The 17,288-nt window shown below is 46.1% G+C and overlaps 1 protein-coding gene across 1 annotated transcript in view; it reads left to right on the forward strand.

Annotated features, from left to right (window-relative positions):
* Positions 1–17,288, forward strand: part of ATP6V0A2 (ATPase H+ transporting V0 subunit a2) — a 420,906-nt gene that overhangs the window by 390,636 nt on the left and 12,982 nt on the right. The window contains exon 17 of the mRNA XM_078667621.1: positions 16,511–16,636. Coding sequence (XP_078523747.1) covers positions 16,511–16,636 — 126 coding nt within the window. The remainder of the gene's footprint in view (positions 1–16,510; positions 16,637–17,288) is intronic.

Genomic DNA, 17,288 nt, shown 5'->3' on the forward strand with positions numbered 1-17,288 from the left:
CATTTTCCTCTCATTTCTGTGGTAGAAAGCTCTGGAATCTGCGTGGATCAACAAATTTCCACCCACCCAGTGTTCCCCCAGGTCTCCAGGAATTTTTTTTTACCTCACTTGCGTGGGTAGGCATAGTCGCTGCGACATGAAACAGCGCAAAACGCAACATGGTCGCACCTCAATTTCCCAGTGAAATCTTGCACTTTTTGGACAAAAAGACTACCTTTTGTTTTTGCGCCCCAACATCTGCCAGCACCTAGGGAAACCTAGCAAACGTATACATTTTTGAAAACTAGACACCCAGGGGAATTCAGGATGGGGTGACTCGTCTGCCTACCCCCAGGTTTTGTTAACCAGAATCCCTTGCAAAGCTAAGATTTTGACAAAAAAAAAACACATTTTCCTCACATTTCTGTGGTGGAAAGTTCTGGAATCTGCGTGGATCAACAAATTTCCACCCACCCAGCGTTCCCCCAGGTCTCCCGTAAAAAATGGTACCTCACTTGCGTGGGTAGGCATAGTGGCTGCAACATGAAACTGCGCAAAATGCAACATGGTTGCACCTCAATTTCCCAGTGAAATCTTGCACTTTTTGGACAAAAAGACTACCTTTTGTTTTTGCGCCCTAGCTCTGCCAGCACCTAGGGAAACCTAGCAAACCTATACATTTTTGAAAACTAGACACCCAGGGGAATTCAGGATGGGGTGACTCGTCTGCCTACCCCCAGGTTTTGTTACCCAGAATCCCTTGCAAAGCTAAGATTTTGACAAAAAAAACACAATTTCCTCACATTTCTGTGGTAGAAAGTTCTGGAATCTGCGTGGATCAACAAATTTCCACCCACCCAGCGTTCCCCCAGGTCTCCCGAAAAAAATTGTACCTCACTTGCGTGGGTAGGCATAGTCGCTGCGACATGAAACAGCGCAAAATGCAACATGGTCGCACCTCAATTTCCCAGTGAAATCTTGCACTTTTTGAACAAAAAGACTACCTTTTGTTTTTGCGCCCCAACATCTGCCAGCACCTAGGGAAACCTAGCAAACATATACATTTTTGAAAAGTAGACACCCAGGGGAATTCAGGATGGGGTGACTCGTCTGCCTACCCCCAGGTTTTGTTAACCAGAATCCCTTGCAAAGCTAAGATTTTGACAAAAAAACAAACACATTTTCCTCACATTTCTGTGGTGGAAAGTTCTGGAATCTGCGTGGATCAACCAATTTCCACCCACCCAGCGTTCCCCCAGGTCTCCCCAAAAAAAAAGGTACCTCACTTGCGTGGGTAGGCATAGTGGCTGCGACATGAAACAGCGCAAAAGGCAACATGGTCGCACCTCAATTTCCCAGTGAAATCTTGCACTTTTTGGACAAAAAGACTACCTTTTGTTTTTGCGCCCTAGCTCTGCCAGCACCTAGGGAAACCTAGCAAACCTATACATTTTTTAAAACTAGACACCCAGGGGAATTCAGGATGGGGTGACTCGTCTGCCTACCCCCAGGTTTTGTTACCCAGAATCCCTTGCAAAGCTAAGATTTTAACCAAAAAAACCACATTTTCCTCACATTTCTGTGGTGGAAAGTTCTGGAATCTGCGTGGATCAACCAATTTCCACCCACCCAGCGTTCCCCCAGGTCTCCCGAAAACAATGGTACCTCACTTGCGTGGGTAGGCATAGTGGCTGCGACATGAAACCGCGCAAAACGCAACATGGTCGCACCTCAATTTCCCAGTGAAATCTTGCACTTTTTGGACAAAAAGACTACCTTTTGTTTTTGCGCCCTAGCTCTGCCAGCACCTAGGGAAACATAGCAAACCTATACATTTTTGAAAACAAGACACCCAGGGAAATTCAGGATGGGGTGACTCGTCTGCCTACCCCCAGGTTTTGTTACCCAGAATCCCTTGCAAAACTAAGATTTTGACAAAAAAAACACATTTTCCTCACATTTCTGTGGTGGAAAGTTCTGGAATCTGCGTGGATCAACAAATTTCCACCCACCCAGCGTACCCCCAGGTCTCCCGAAAAAAATTGTACCTCACTTGCGTGGGTAGGCATAGTCGCTGCGACATGAAACAGCGCAAAACGCAACATGGTCGCACCTCAATTTCCCAGTGAAATCTTGCACTTTTTGAACAAAAAGACTACCTTTTGTTTTTGCGCCCCAACATCTGCCAGCACCTAGGGAAACCTAGCAAACATATACATTTTTGAAAACTAGACACCCAGGGGAATTCAGGATGGGGTGACTCGTCTGCCTACCCCCAGGTTTTGTTACCCAGAATCCCTTGCAAACCTAAAAATTTGACCAAAAAAACACATTTTCCTCACATTTCTGTGGTGGAAAGTTCTGGAATCTGCGTGGATCAACAAATTTCCACCCACCCAGCGTTCCCCCAGGTCTCCCGAAAAAAATGGTACCTCACTTGCGTGGATAGGCATAGTGGTTGCAACAGGAAACGGTTCAAATCGTATGGTGGTGAATTTACAATACCCTATTGCAAAACGACCTTGATTTTTGGGGGGAGCACCTGAGTTTTTGGCCCGGGGCTCGGTGGCCATCTTTGGAAACTACCAAACCGAAACAGTTCTGAAAACTAGACACCCGGGGAGTCCAGGGAGGTATGGCATGCGTGGGTCCCCCAATGTTTTCCTACCCAGAACTCCTTGCAAACCTTAAAATTAGGTAAAAATATCACTTTTCCAAACTTTTTTACATGGGGATCTCCGTGCCGGCAAAAATGTCCTACCACCCAGCGTTCCCCTTGTTCTCCCGAGTAAAAGGATACCTCACTTGTGTGGGTGCCCCAAAGCAGAACAGGCCAAAAATGAATTTTGAAAAAAGTAGTATTTAAGTTTTAAAAATTAAGCCCCCCTACCTTAGTCACAGGCCTTTGGCCCACCCATACAAGTCAGGTATCATTTTAGTCGGGAGAACAAGGGGAACGCTGGGTGGTAGGACATTTGTGCCGGCAGCGAGATCCCACCAAAAAATGTATGGAAAAGTGGGTTTTTTAACCTAAATTTAGGGTTTGCAGGGATTGCTGGGTAGGAAAACATTGGGGGACCCACGCATGCCATACCTCCCTGGACTCCCCCGGGTGTCTAGTTTTCAGAACTGTTTGGGTTTGGTAGTTTCCAAAGATGCCTGCCAAGCCCCGGGCCAAAAGCTCAGGTGACCCCCTCAAAAAATAAGATTGTTTTGCTAAAGGTAATTTTTTGGTCTCCACAGTACGAATTGGGCCTTTTCCTGTAGCAGCCACTATGCCTACCCACGCAAGTGAGGTACCATTTTTATCGGGAGACCTGGGGGAACGCTGGGTGGGAGGTAATTTGTGTGAGCCCAGTGATGCCACGCTTTCCCACACAAAAAAGTGTGAAAAAACGGATTTTTTTTCAGCTAAAATTGAGGTTTGCAAAGGATTCTGGGTAATGGAACATTGGAGGATTCACGCAAGCCATACCTCCTTGGAAGCCCCCGGGTGTCTACTTTTCAGAAATGTGTGGGTTTGGTAGGTTTCCCTAGATGGCCGTCTAGCACGGGGCCAAAAACCCAGGTAACCCCTCTTGCAAAAGCTGGTGGACTTGACATTGTCACCATTGTCAAATCCACCAGCTTTTGCAAGAGGGGTTACCTGGGTTTTTGGCACCGTGCTAGACGGCCATCTAGGGAAACCTACCAAACCCACACATTTCTGAAAAGTAGACACCCGGGGGCTTCCAAGGAGGTATGGCATGCATGGATCCTTCAACGTTCCTTTACCCAGAATCCCTTGCAAACCTCAATTTTAGCAGAAAAAAATCAGTTTTTTCACACTTTTTTGTGTGGGAAAGCGTGGCATCACTGGGCTCACACAAATTACCTCCCACCCAGCGTTCCCCCAGGTCTCCCGATAAAAACGGTACCTCACTTGCGTGGGTAGACCTAGTGGCTGCAACAGGAAAAGGTCCAAATCGTACGGTGGTGAATTTAAAATACCCTGAAGCAAAATGACCTTGATTTTTGAGGGGGGGGGCACCTGAGATTTTGGCCCGGGGCACGGTGGCCATCTTTGGAAACTACCAAACCCAAACAGTTCTGAAAACTAGACACCCGGGGGAGTCCAGGGAGGTATGGCATGCATGGGTCCCCCAATGTTTTCCTACCCAGAACTCCTTGCAAACCTTAAAATTAGGTAAAAATATCAATTTTCCAAACTTTTTTGCGTGGGATCTCCGTGCCGGCAAAAACGTCCTACCACCCAGCGTTCCCCTTTTTCTCCCGAGTAAAAGGATACCTCACTTGTGAGGGTGCCCCAAAGCAGAACAGGCCAAAAATGAATTTTGAAAAAAAGTAGTATTTAAGTTTTACAAATTAAGCCCCCCTACCTTAGTCACAGGCCTTTGGCCCACCCACACAAGTGAGGTATAATTTTACTCGGGAGAGCAAGGGGAACGCTGGGTGGTAGGACATTTGTGCCGGCAGCGAGATCCCACCCAAAAATGTATGGAAAAGTGGGGTTTTTAACCTAAATTTAGGGTTTGCAGGGATTTCTGGGTAGGAAAACATTGGGGGACCCACGCATGCCATACCTCCCTGGACTCCCCCGGGTGTCTAGTTTTCAGAACTGTGCTAGTGGGGAATTTCTGCCCCCCCCCCCCCCCCCTGGGGGCAAAACGGCCGAAAAAACGGGCCGATTTGCCCCCAGGGGGGGCAGAAAAACGAAAACATAGTCACAGCCCACCTGGAAGCAACCCCTATAAACTAAAATTAAATCCCTGGTTCTAGTGGGGGCATTTCCGCCGCACGATCGCGACGCTGTGCGCGATCGTGAGGCAGAAATGCCCTGCAAAGAGACATCAGGGGAGAGGAAAATCTCTTTCCTCTCCCCTGATGCCTCGTCGCTGCCCCCAAACCCCCGCCAGCCACGAGAAAACCCACCTTCTTTCCCAGCGCGCAGGAAGCAAATGGCTTCCCGAGCGCTGGGAATCCCTGATGATGTCAGCGCGCGCTGTGACGTCAAGGGACTCCCATGGGGGGGCGGGGGCGGCAGCGGAAGCTCTTCCGCTGCCGCCCCCAGCAAAACAATGAAGATCGGAGACCCTCGGGGGGAGCGCCAACGCTTCCCCCGAGGGTGGGGCCGATGACGAGCTGGCCTTGTCATCCGCGCACGACCGGTGCGTGCCATGACGAGCCCAGCTCGTCATTAGCCCCGAAGGGGTTAATGTTGAAATAAATAAATTGGTGAGGGAGCAATACCCCTTATATTCCCCCGAAAGATATCATAGAATAGTCCTACTAAGAAGGAGGAGTAGGATGAAGGTTCAATTAAAAAGGGGGAAAGAAGATACCCTATGGATTGAACTAAGGGAGGCGGCACATAAAGGTCAAGCTAGGATATTTTGGTCAATAACTGGGAAGGGTTGTGGACTAAGATCTAGACCTCTGCCAATTCCCATTGAAGAGCAAATCTGGGTTGGGTACATTGAGAAGTTATATGCCTGTAATGGTTGGGTCCCTGAAAACGGTAAAACACATGTGAACAACTCTCCCTACGGACCACCGTCCGAGAAGGGTAGTGAACTAGCCATCAAGGACTTGCGCTCTTCTGGCGCAATGGGGCCGGATGAGCTTCCCATCTCGGTTATAAAACAACATAGTAAGATGTGGAGTAAAATTCTTTTCCCAGTTTTTAATTTCTGTTTCTCTTATAAAACCGTTCTCCCTTCCTGGAGGGGGAGTATACTAGTCCCCCTATACAAGAAGGGAGCCCGTGACGTGCCTGAAAATTATCGCCAAATTGCCCTTTTGGATGCCATAGGCAAGGTTTTCACAAAATGCCACTTTAAATCGATTTACAATTGGGTGTCCAAGGAGGAAATTTTGCCCTTTGAGCAGACGGGCTTTAGGCAAAGACATAGTACCTTAGACAACTTGACGGCATTGCAGGTTATAACAGAGAAATATGTCAAGGTTCGTGGAGGTAGAGTGTATGGCGCCTTCATAGATTTCTCCACAGCGTTTGATAAAGTAGATCGATCTTTGCTGTGGAGGAAGTTACTAAATTTAGGCATGCCATCCACTCTCCTGGAGTTAATACGAGCTTTGCATTCGGGGGGCGGCAGCGGAAGCTCTTCTGCTGCCGCCCCCAGCAAAACAACGAAGATCGGAGAACCTCGGGGGGAGCGCCAGCGCTTCCCCCGAGGGTGGGGCTGATGACGAGCTGGCCTTGTCATCCGCGCACGACCGGTGCGCGCCATGACGAGCCCAGCTCGTCATTAGCCCCGAAGGGGTTAATGTTGAAATAAATAAATTGGTTAGGGAGCAATACCCCTTATATTCCCCCGAAAGATATCATAGAATAGTCCTACTAAGAAGGAGGAGTAGGATGAAGGCTAAATTAAAAAGGGGGAAAGAAGATTCCCTATGGATTAAACTACTGGAGGCGGCACATAAAGGTCAAGCTAGGATATTTTGGTCAAAAATTGGGGAGGGTTGTGGACTAAGATCTAGACCTCAGCCAATTCCCATTGAAGAGCAAATCTGGGTTGGGTACATTGAGAAGTTATATGCCAGTAATGGTTGGGTCCCTGAAAACGATAGAACACATGTGGACAACTATCCTTACGGACCACCGTCCGAGAAGGGTATTGAACTAGCCATCAAGGGCTTGCGCTCTTCTGGCGCAATGGGGCCGGATGAGCTTCCCATCTCGGTTATAAAACACCATAGTAAGATGTGGAGTAAAATTCTTTTCCCAGTTTTTAATTTCTGTTTCTCTTTTAAAACCGTTCTCCCTTCCTGGAGGGGGAGTATACTAGTCCCCCTATACAAGAAAGGAGCCCGTGACGTGCCTGAAAATTATCGCCAAATTGCCCTTTTGGATGCCATAGGCAAGGTTTTCACAAAATGCCTCTTTAAATCGATTAACGATTGGATGTCCAAGGAGGAAATTTTGCCCTTTGAGCAGACGGGCTTTAGGCAAAGACATAGTACCTTAGACAACTTGACGGCATTGCAGGTTATAACGGAGAAATATGTCAAGGTTCGTGGAGGGAGAGTGTATGCCGCCTTCATAGATTTCTCCACAGCGTTTGATAAAGTAGATCGATCTTTGCTGTGGAGGAAGTTACTAAATTTAGGCATGCCATCCACTCTCCTGGAGTTAATACGAGCTTTGCATTCGGACACCTGGTGCAGAGTATTGTTAGGTGGTGAAAGAGGCCTTTTGCAAGTAATTACTACAGCTAATGGGTTAAAACAAGGCTGTTTATTGGCCCCTCTATTGTTTTCCCTCTACATAGCTGATCTTCCCCATGTTTTGTCTGCAAGTGAAGGAATAGCTCCGGTCTTGGGGGGTACCCCAATTGTTTGTTTATTTTATCCAGACGATATATTAATCCTGGATTTAACACCTAAAGGTCTAAATAACCGTCTGCATGCTCTTTATAATTATGCGGAGGCACACCACCTGAAGATAAATGTCTCAAAAAGCAAAGTAATGTGCATGACGGGTAGGAAAAAGTTGAAATATGTGAACTTCCAATGGTCCGTGGGAGGACAAAGATTGGAAGTGGTACAATCCTATGTCTTCCTTGGAAAAGGTGTTACTGGTAACTTAAGTGAGAAGGCTCACATAGCTAATAACACCCGGAAAGCAATTGTCCAGGGTAAAAGTCTAGTCTCACTCTATAAGTCTACTGGCAGAAGGCACTTTGCTATCTTGTTAGAGGTATATCGAGCAAAAATTCTAGCATCACTACTTTATGGCACGGAAATAGTTGATATACAAACATGGGGTTTTCTAAACTCTACAGAAGGCAAAATTCTGCGCAGTATAACTGCGGTTAATACTGCAAGCTCCACAGCCGCCCTTAGACTGGAATTTGGCCTACGCAGTAGTTGGGTTCAGGGTTTAGCGGGGATAGTGCGCTGGGTTTTTAATCTTGCAAGGGGGGACCCATGCACCTTAAGATATCTTATAAAAACTGAGTTGTTAGGAAATGTTAAAGAATATTCGTTAATTGTAAAAAAAACTTTAGAACTGCAGTTGATCTTTTTCAACTTGATGAATCGGTTCTATTTACCTTATCTACATATCAGCTGAAATCCATCTTGAAGTTGGCCTCTTGGGAATTAAGCTTTAGGTTGGATAGGGAAGCACGTACCTTAAAAAAAGGCGTCTATCTGGCTATTGATACCTGCCAAATGAGAAAAGCCCAACCATATGTCACCTGGAATCTCCCTCATGGAGTACGGCGATTCTTGTTTTTATTGAGGCAAGACTTACTTCCTCTGAATTATCTTGTGTCCAGATGGTACGGCTCCTCAGCTTTATGTGATCTTTGTAACAATTCAACTCAGGATATTAATCATGTTCTCTTTGTGTGCCCGGCTCTACTTGCGTATAGGCGCAAGTGGCTGAGACCTATTTGTCTCCAATTAAGCGTTTTCTCTGCCACTTCTTTCTTAAATGCCATTTATAACCCCCCCATGAAATGTTTTGTTTTAGAATGTTTAACTTTTTTAAAAGTTTCTTAGCTTTATATTAAAAGGTTGGAAATGTTAATTTTAAATTGTTTTTTTATCTATGATTGTATGTAATTGTACCTAATTTGTCAATCTTTTATGTGGATCTCATTTGAGTTCCGAAATCATAAAATAAATAAACTTGAAACTGCAGAACATGCAGTTTCGAGTGGGTCACCTCCTGCTCCAAAGCCGATTCCAAATCTGTTATTTCCGTCTCTGTCTTAACCACTTTCTCTTCTCTCTGCTTCTTAACTCCAGCGATCAATGACAGGGCCTGACCCCTCAGGACGGTCTTAAAAGCCTCCCATAGAGAGACCGCGGAAGAAACCGAGCCTTCATTCTCTCGGAAATAATGATCCAGAGCCTTTACAAGCTCACTACGAATTTTAGGGCTGCGAAGATACCAAGGGTTGATCGGGGCAACCCGACCCTCGGCACCCGGGACTAAGTCCAATCGGAGCCATAGTGGGGAGTGATCAGAAATCCCCCGAGCCATATGACGGACCTCTGCAACACCAAACGCCTGTGCAGCCGGTACTAGCACATAATCAATCCTGGAGAGACTCCTATGGGCTCCCGAGTGAATAGTATACTGCCGCTGAGTGGATTGAAGCAATCGCCAACAATCCACCAGACCCAGCGCATCAATAAAATCAGGCAGCCAACTATGCGTCCCCTTGACGTCCCTGGGTGGAGATCTATCAAGCCTACCTGAAACCACCGCATTAAAGTCCCCACCTAAGATCAGGGACCCAGCCGGGAGATCAAGCAACACCCGCCCCAGATCAGCAAAAGTAGTCGACTGTAAGCCTGGAGGAACATAAATAGAAACCACGGTTAATAGTACGACCCTCCCACCGCCCCGAAATCACCACATAGCGTCCCCTATCATCAATGACCGTGGATTCCACCTCAAGCGGGAGAGCAGTTTTAACAAGGATCCCAACTCCACGAGATCCAGAGGAGAACCCAGCATGGGCAACCAGACGATACCCCTTCCTATTCATGGCGTGACAAGTATGCCCCACCAAGTGAGTCTCCTGAAGGAGAACAATATCGGGGGATTGGCGTTTCAGGAGCTGTAGTACCACCCCACGCTTAATCTTGTCCCCAATCCATTGACATTCCAGCTCATCAACCTCAATCCCCTACCCCCCATCGTAAAAGAAAAAGAAGATCCAACCACGAGCTGGGTCCAATGCTTCGATGAAAATGTCCTGCAGTATAGCACCTTGCAAAAACAACGAACAAAACATCCACACCCCCCATCCGCCCACCCCCAAACAACCCATTACAACACCCCCCACCCTGCACCCCTGCGAACAACTAAAAAGCCACCCCAACTTGCAGTGTGCCTGTCGCCCCACACCCAACAAAACTACGAGAATTAAAGCTGAGGAGGAATAAACCCCAACGATATCCCCGCAACCCCCGTGCAACCAAATCGATTCTTTGTACTTAAGGCCTCATGTGTCCACGGTTTAGCATTATCACTCAAATACCAGCTTTAGGTTATGGAAATGCAATCAGTAAAACATTTCCTGAAAATACATTTTGCTCTCAACTGCCAGTTTTTCTTGGTTAATTTTACATCTCCAATCAACTTGACATTTTCTTATCATAATTATTTCCCAAATTTCAGATGTTCATCTTCAGTAGAAACTGACTTTGGGCTTGTCAATTTACTCCTATGTACTACAAAACAGCATAAACTTATGTTGCCTCACATGTATCACTGTCGTAAAACAGGGAGGCACGTCATCTGCCATGATAGTCACCAGGGTGTTGATTACAGAACAGGTACACTGTCCCGGTCTGCCCATGCTATGAGTCATGTGAGCCTCACCACCCTAGAGTCCCCCCGGTTCTAGTTTTCAGAAATGCCCAGGCTTGATAGGGTCTCTGGGTGCCGGCCCAAACACTGCTACCTCTCCAGAAGGAACATGAAAGGAATAGGGTTGTTTTATACAATAAAATCTGTTGTTTACTTTTAATTAAATGTGAAAATGGGTGCTTTTCTCCAATATCTGACACGTGGAAGGCTTTATGTGTAAGGAGTGCGTGAACGTCACTTGTCCTTAGTTTGACCCAGGTCGCTACTCTTGAAAAAATGTGTGGGGATGGTCGATTTTCTAGGTGTTGTGTAAACCAGGGGACCAAAACTGCAGCCCAAAACCCCCTACACATGGGTTCAAGTTTTGTGTGTTCAGCTCCGCTGTAGTATGGTCACTGACCAATGGGGTTTTATTTAGACTGTGATTTGTGATACAAGTGGGTAGGGGTGCAAAACTGGGAAAGACACTAAGCCACAATGCACAGATCTGGCTTATTCTATACTTATAAAATTACCACTTTTACTTAGCTGGTCTCACTTCCTCATGGGTGCTGTTCAGGGGGACAAACCACCTGTGCTTCTTAAAGGGGACAGTGAAAGTTACAACCTGTTCCATAAAGCCTGGCCCACGACCTTGCCTTTCTGCTTGGACAAAAAGGACCCTTGGATTCCAGGGAAATGTACAGTCTTCCTCTAAGTTGGTAAATGAGTGGATGAAGTCCCTTCCTGTTTCCCCTTCCTAATAATACCCCGTTCACAGGGAATAATGTTTTGCGATTGCAACTGAACCTTGATCCCCGGCACAGAAATCCTTTTCATGGGGATATTGGTGCTTGCCCAAAAAGATTCCTATGAAGTGGTTGTGGTCCTCTCGCAGTCTCTCTGTAGGAATTATTTTGGAAGTAGTACCATTGGAGATGGGGAGAACATGAAATAACTACCCTACTTCCCAATCCCTTCAATTTATTGAACAGCCCTGCAAAAATGTAGTTGGAAAGAATTTTGCATAGCACTTTTAGCAGGTAGAAACACAAGTTACTGACCTTAATCTAGAATTTTTTAGTAAAAGATCCAAATAAAGATCACACCAAGGAAGGAGCCTACATCAGATGATCACCAGTCCTCTAACTATATTCTGGCATAATTGCCAAAAACAGTCACTTCTGCTTTACATTATGAACACAGATAGTCCATCCTTAAAGTTTTGATGATGGTGATGTGATTGTTTAGACTGACAATAAGATGGCGTCATTATCATTGGCGAGAAGGAAACTACAATTGAACGGATGAGTCTCATGGGGTTGGGGAGCACGATATAAATGTGTGTATATGTGTGGGTGTATATATATTTATGTAGGGAACGCTGTACGTTCAAGATTCGGAGAGCTTGACTAGGCCTATTATCCTTGGACAGGGTCCTTTTATTGCACCATTGCTACACTTTAAATATCTGTGAATAAGATATAAGCTCTAGAGAATCCCTGACTTGTCTGTGGGATGTTGGGTGGACAGAGGTTGCCTGTCTCGATGTTCTGAAGGGTGGTCACTTCCACATGATACCTTGTATGGTAATGACATTCCTATATGATGTTCCCGGGCTCCTAATTGCAGAGATGTGTACATGGTCCCTGAACACAGTATGTCTCCTTTATATGAGTCAGCGCCCCACCTAATGTTTTACGCGCACTTCATCAGTAAATGTGAAACCACTATCCAATAACTTGAGGTCAGATCATCCAATGCTATTGTAATTTTTTCCCTGACTTGCTCGCAATCTTGTGTGTTTTGCAATGGTTGTTTGTAAAATGAATCTGTTTTACTACTTGCTGCATTGGATATTATATGTTTAATTGTATGACATGTCTCTTAATTAAAATGCCAACATTTTATAACACTCAAGAGGAAAGTCATCAAGTGGCTTAACTGGAATAGGCCCTTACCTCCTCATTTTAATAATGAGATCACCATGGTTAGAAGGGTACCCTGGCTGGGGAGGACGAGGAAAACAATCATGGGGGATTGCATCATGGTGTCCTTTCGCGACCCAGGCACAGTTCTACATATTTGTGCAGGGATGAATAGATCACTGGACTCCACTATACAGTCTCTGCCAGTCTCCTTCTTCTTCCCCCCCACCCGTATGTACCAAGAGCCAGTACAAGGCAACTGGACAAGGGTAGAGCGGAGATCCAGATATCGGGAACATCCCGTACATCCAGTTAACCAAATGCCGGATACCCCTTTCTTCCATTATAATCGGTTTAACTGTCTGGGGGGGCTGGAAGGGGTTGATTGACTGTTTACAAACATAGCTCCGGACCTACTGCCTATAGAAAAAGGCACCAGTGATTCTCCTGAGCCAGTTGGACCCATTACAGAAATTGTACTCGATGTAACAAACTATGATCCAACTGAGCCGGCCCAATCCGATATTCCCCTTCCCGTGACTTCTGACACGGAGTATTTGAGACTTATCTGTTGGAATGTGGCCGGAATTGTTAAGAAGTTGTCTACCCCAGACTGGGTTGCATACATTGAGACAGGGGACGTTTGCATGTTTCAGGAGACCTGGGCCAGGGAGGAACATACCCACCAGGGATACCAGTCTTTTTCTATTCCGGCCAGGTGGGAGGGCAAAGGTCGCCCTTCTGGTGGATTAACAACATGGGTAGCTTCCCACCTAGGCTGTGAGGCTTCACGCTTAGTGATACCATCTGACGACATCCTTGTGGTCCTACTATCCTGGCCGAATCAAGTAAAACTTGCCCTCATCAACATCTACTCTAGGCCAGTGGGAGTAGCCAGGGAGTCACCTACGATTGATGAGCTCGCAGCCTACCTGGCTGAAATACCCGGAGACTTATCCTATATAGTAGGGGGGGACTTAAATTCCCAATTTGAGCCCCTGCCTGGTCTCCTAGAAGGCTTCCAGATGGAAGAAGAGGCCAGGTGGTCAGTACCACTGGTAGAAGCTCCTCCCCCGAAGGCTTGGACACCCGTAGCGTTACAGATCACAGCGCTAACCCTAAAGTTTGGAATTAGAGCCTGTAATGGGCGAATTAAGTCAGATGTACCCAGTAGAACAACCTTTAACAGAGCGGGAAGAAAATCCCGCTTGGACTATGTTCTGGTACAGATAACAAACTGGCCTATCATTAGAGATTTTAGGGTTACCGAACGGTTGGAAAGTGATCATAACGCATTAGAACTGGATGTCATACACCCTGGCTTTCAACAATCCCCAATAACGAGTGAGGGAAACTTACCTGAGTTGCTACTGGCCAACAACAAAAAAAGGATCAGGTGGGAAAAAATAGTTGCAAGCCAGGAGAAACTCCCGAAGCTTTATGCTGGGCTAATCCCTATCTTAGAGAGTGTAGGGGGCATGGACATCGAGAGGGGCAATACTGAAATACTTGGTAGATTATACCAGGCCCATGAAGATCTTATAAAGGGTACGACTCCCTTCCTGTATAGTAACGCACACAATGCAAGGAGGGGGCAAGCGCCAAAAACCATGTGGTATAATACAGCCTGTAAAAAAGCAAAACAAGAACTTCTAAGAAACATCAAGGAGGGCTCAGGCGGGGAGACGGTAAGAGAAAGCAGACGGGCATATAAAAAACTACTCGCCCATGCTAAAACGGAATGGGAGGAGAGCCAATGGGAGGAGCTCAATAAATCCATTGTACTGGGAGACCATAGAATGTTCTGGAGAATAGTGAATGGGGGGTCGGGGAATCTCTTTTCAGCTATCGAGCCCAACATCGCAGCTGGAGTTTGGCAGGTTCATTTTCAAACCCTTTATAGCTCGATGGGGGGAGATAGCATGGGTGATACTTGCAGTGCCCAGGTGGCATATGAGGGGGAACCAGTAACAGTGGGAGAGGTTAGGGCAGCAATAGCTGGTTTGGCCTCGGGTAAGGCGCCAGGACTCGATGGCCTGCCTGGAGACCTTTTTAAGCAGGAACCAGATGTGTGGGCCCCATATCTAGCCGTTTTGTTTAATGGAGTCTTAAGCGGCATGGAAGTCCCAAGTACTTGGCTGGGGGCAGAGGTGGTTCCCATATACAAGAAGGGCTCGCCCCTGCTTCCAGCCAATTACAGACCAATTAGTCTGATTGACGTACCCCAGAAGCTTCTTGGGAGGGTTCTGCTCAATCGACTCCAGGACTGGGCAGAAGAAACGGGAGTCCTTAGTCCCTACCAGGCTGGATTTAGGAAGGGAGTATCAACGGTGGACCAGGTCTTCCGACTGAACATCATTTACTGGAGGACAGTGGTCTACGATGGTGGCAGCTTATACACAATATTTGTGGATTTAAGAGCCGCCTTTGATCTGGTGCCCAGAGGCAAACTCTGGAGGGTCCTGGCAGAGATGGGTGTACCTGCAGACATTTTAACAATCTTACAGAGGTTACACCACAACAACTATGCCAGGGTGCGGTGTGGAAAGTCGGGGGAACTGACGGACAGATTCCCCGTTGACAGGGGGGTTAGGCAGGGCTGTGTGCTTGCACCAACCCTGTTCTGCCTCTTTGTCAACGGGGTAATCGCCCACTTGAATGGCATTGAACACACTGACGCTCCTAAATTGAACGGCAGCAGGGTGCCTGCAATCATGTTTGCAGATGACACCCTGTTGCTGTCCAAAACCCCAATGGGGATCCAGCGGATTCTTGATTCTTTCGTGGCCTTTTGTATGGATAGGGGCCTAGAAATTAATGTTGGAAAAACAAAGTTCATGGTCCTGAATCCAAGTAAGAAATTGCCCCCGAATCCCCTACTGGGAGAGGCACGGTTGGAGAGAGTCTCCACCTTCGACTACCTAGGTGTAACCCTGAATGAGTCCATGTCGTGGGGGGCACACCGGACCAAGGCCAATCTCAAACTGGTACAGACCACTGGGGGCATTGCGCGGATGCTGAAAAATTCGAGTTATCGGCCTCTGGGTCCACTCATCCAGATTTACAAGGCGCAGGCCAGGGGCGCTACAATGTACGGGGCGGAATTGTGGGGACATACACCAACTCGCAGTCTGTCGGTAACTGACAATAATTTTATCAGGCAGATAACTGCACTCCCGCCAAGTACCCCGCTCCTTCCCCTGAGGTTAGATCTGGGATTGAGACCAATAGCCGATGAAATAGGACTCAGACCCATAGTCTTCTGGCGAAGACTGTGGAGCAGTGAAGCACTCTATGCCTACAGGGCTGAACTAGGGGAGCTGTTATCCCACCCAAAAGCATTACAGATCCCCTGGTGAAAACATATTCAGAATCTATGTATGGTATTGGGGTTTCCTGATCTCTGGTCCGATCCTGCTGAGGCCTCATTAAACATCTTACGCAGAGATTTGGTTAATGCTTATCACGCCCAAAAACTATCCTCGGCTATGGAAAATCAGCGAGAGGGATCACTGACCTCTATGTTTACCTTAGGTAAAGATATATACAGGATGGAAAGGGTGCTGGACGCCATGTCCCCCGTACTGGCCAGGAAGCTGTTCCTGCAATGGAGATACGGCATCTTGCCCTTGCGGGCTTTTACGAGCTCCTGGACAAATCCGCCCTCCTCCAAGCAGTGTCCAACATGCTCTTATGCTGAGGAAAGTGATCTGCATGTAGTTCTGTTCTGCCCCACGTACTCGAAAGCGAGGAAATACTGGCTCCTCCCACTTATTAGAAACCTTGGTGGTAGAGAGTATCTCCCAATGTATAGAATTTTAAAAACTGATCTTTCGAGTCCAACTGTGTTTGCACTGGCTAAATTTCTTACCAATGTTTGGCATATTCGTACCAGTTTGCTGAAGGCACAGGCCTGAGATAGCTCCAAGTCTTTTTAAATATAACCTTGATAGTTTTAATTTACTGATTTGAACGATTTTATAATGTATAAACATGTTTTATTGTTATTGATGATGTTTTATGGTGTATATGTTTTATGTGTTGTGTATCTTTGATGGCCGTATGGCCGAAATAAAGATTAAGTAGTAGAAAATGCCAATAAACCGATTTAAAAAAATATATATATCTGTGAATAACATTTGATTGGTGACTTCTTGTGTGAATCCAATTTAAACTAGTGCTCAACAGTACAAATTCCTGTCTTGCAGCTATAAGTACTTCTCTTGTTAAAGTTTAGAAATAATAACATGTCTCTTTTTGTAACTAGAAAGGTTACCAGTTGGTTCGAAGAGGAAGTGAAGAGGAGCTTTCTTTATTGGAATCTCACCAAATGGAAGAAGGAAGTAGTTTAGAGGACCACGAGAGCCACCAAGAAAAAGATAATAAAACTGAGGTATTGTGAACTGTGGGTTTCGTGAGAAAGAGGACCACATATAGGTGCTAAGCCCTTAAGACAAATGAGTTAGTGTTGCGCTTACTACAGATATCCTTATGTAACCTGCAGGAAAATCCTAGCCGTGCTCACTCAACCTTTAATTGGTAACTTTTCATCTGAAGGTGGAAAACAAATGCTGCCAAATGAGTTTAATAGAGTTGAGTAATTGTAACAGCTTTGGCTTAGACAACTACCAAATGTCTATTCTGTGGAAGATATTTCTAGTTATTTTAAATTCAGAGTACCTCTTTCGGGGGAATGTTCTCAGGCTAATGAGCTAATGATTTTGTTATTGGTCTGGGAAGCACTCTTCACCTCAGCGATCACAGCATGGGTGTTGCTATGTCGAATACTTGTGTTTTTTATGCCTGAAACACTAGAATGTAAATACTAAGCATAAAGGGGGTACATCAAAAAATGTTTTTTATTAAAGACCCCGATTTGAAACACGTATGCCTTTTTTTGGTTTTATATATTTGCTTTGAAAGTGCCAAGCCCCTGATATATTGCTTCAGTTTCCTTTAGTTGGGGAAACTTGTGCGCACATTTATTGTCAACATCCACAACCTGCACTCAAAGAGCACAGTGAAGTGTATAAACAGGTAAAGGA

This window comes from Lissotriton helveticus, chromosome 11, assembly GCF_964261635.1.
Source record: "Lissotriton helveticus chromosome 11, aLisHel1.1, whole genome shotgun sequence".
Classification (NCBI taxonomy): Eukaryota; Metazoa; Chordata; class Amphibia; order Caudata; family Salamandridae; genus Lissotriton; species Lissotriton helveticus.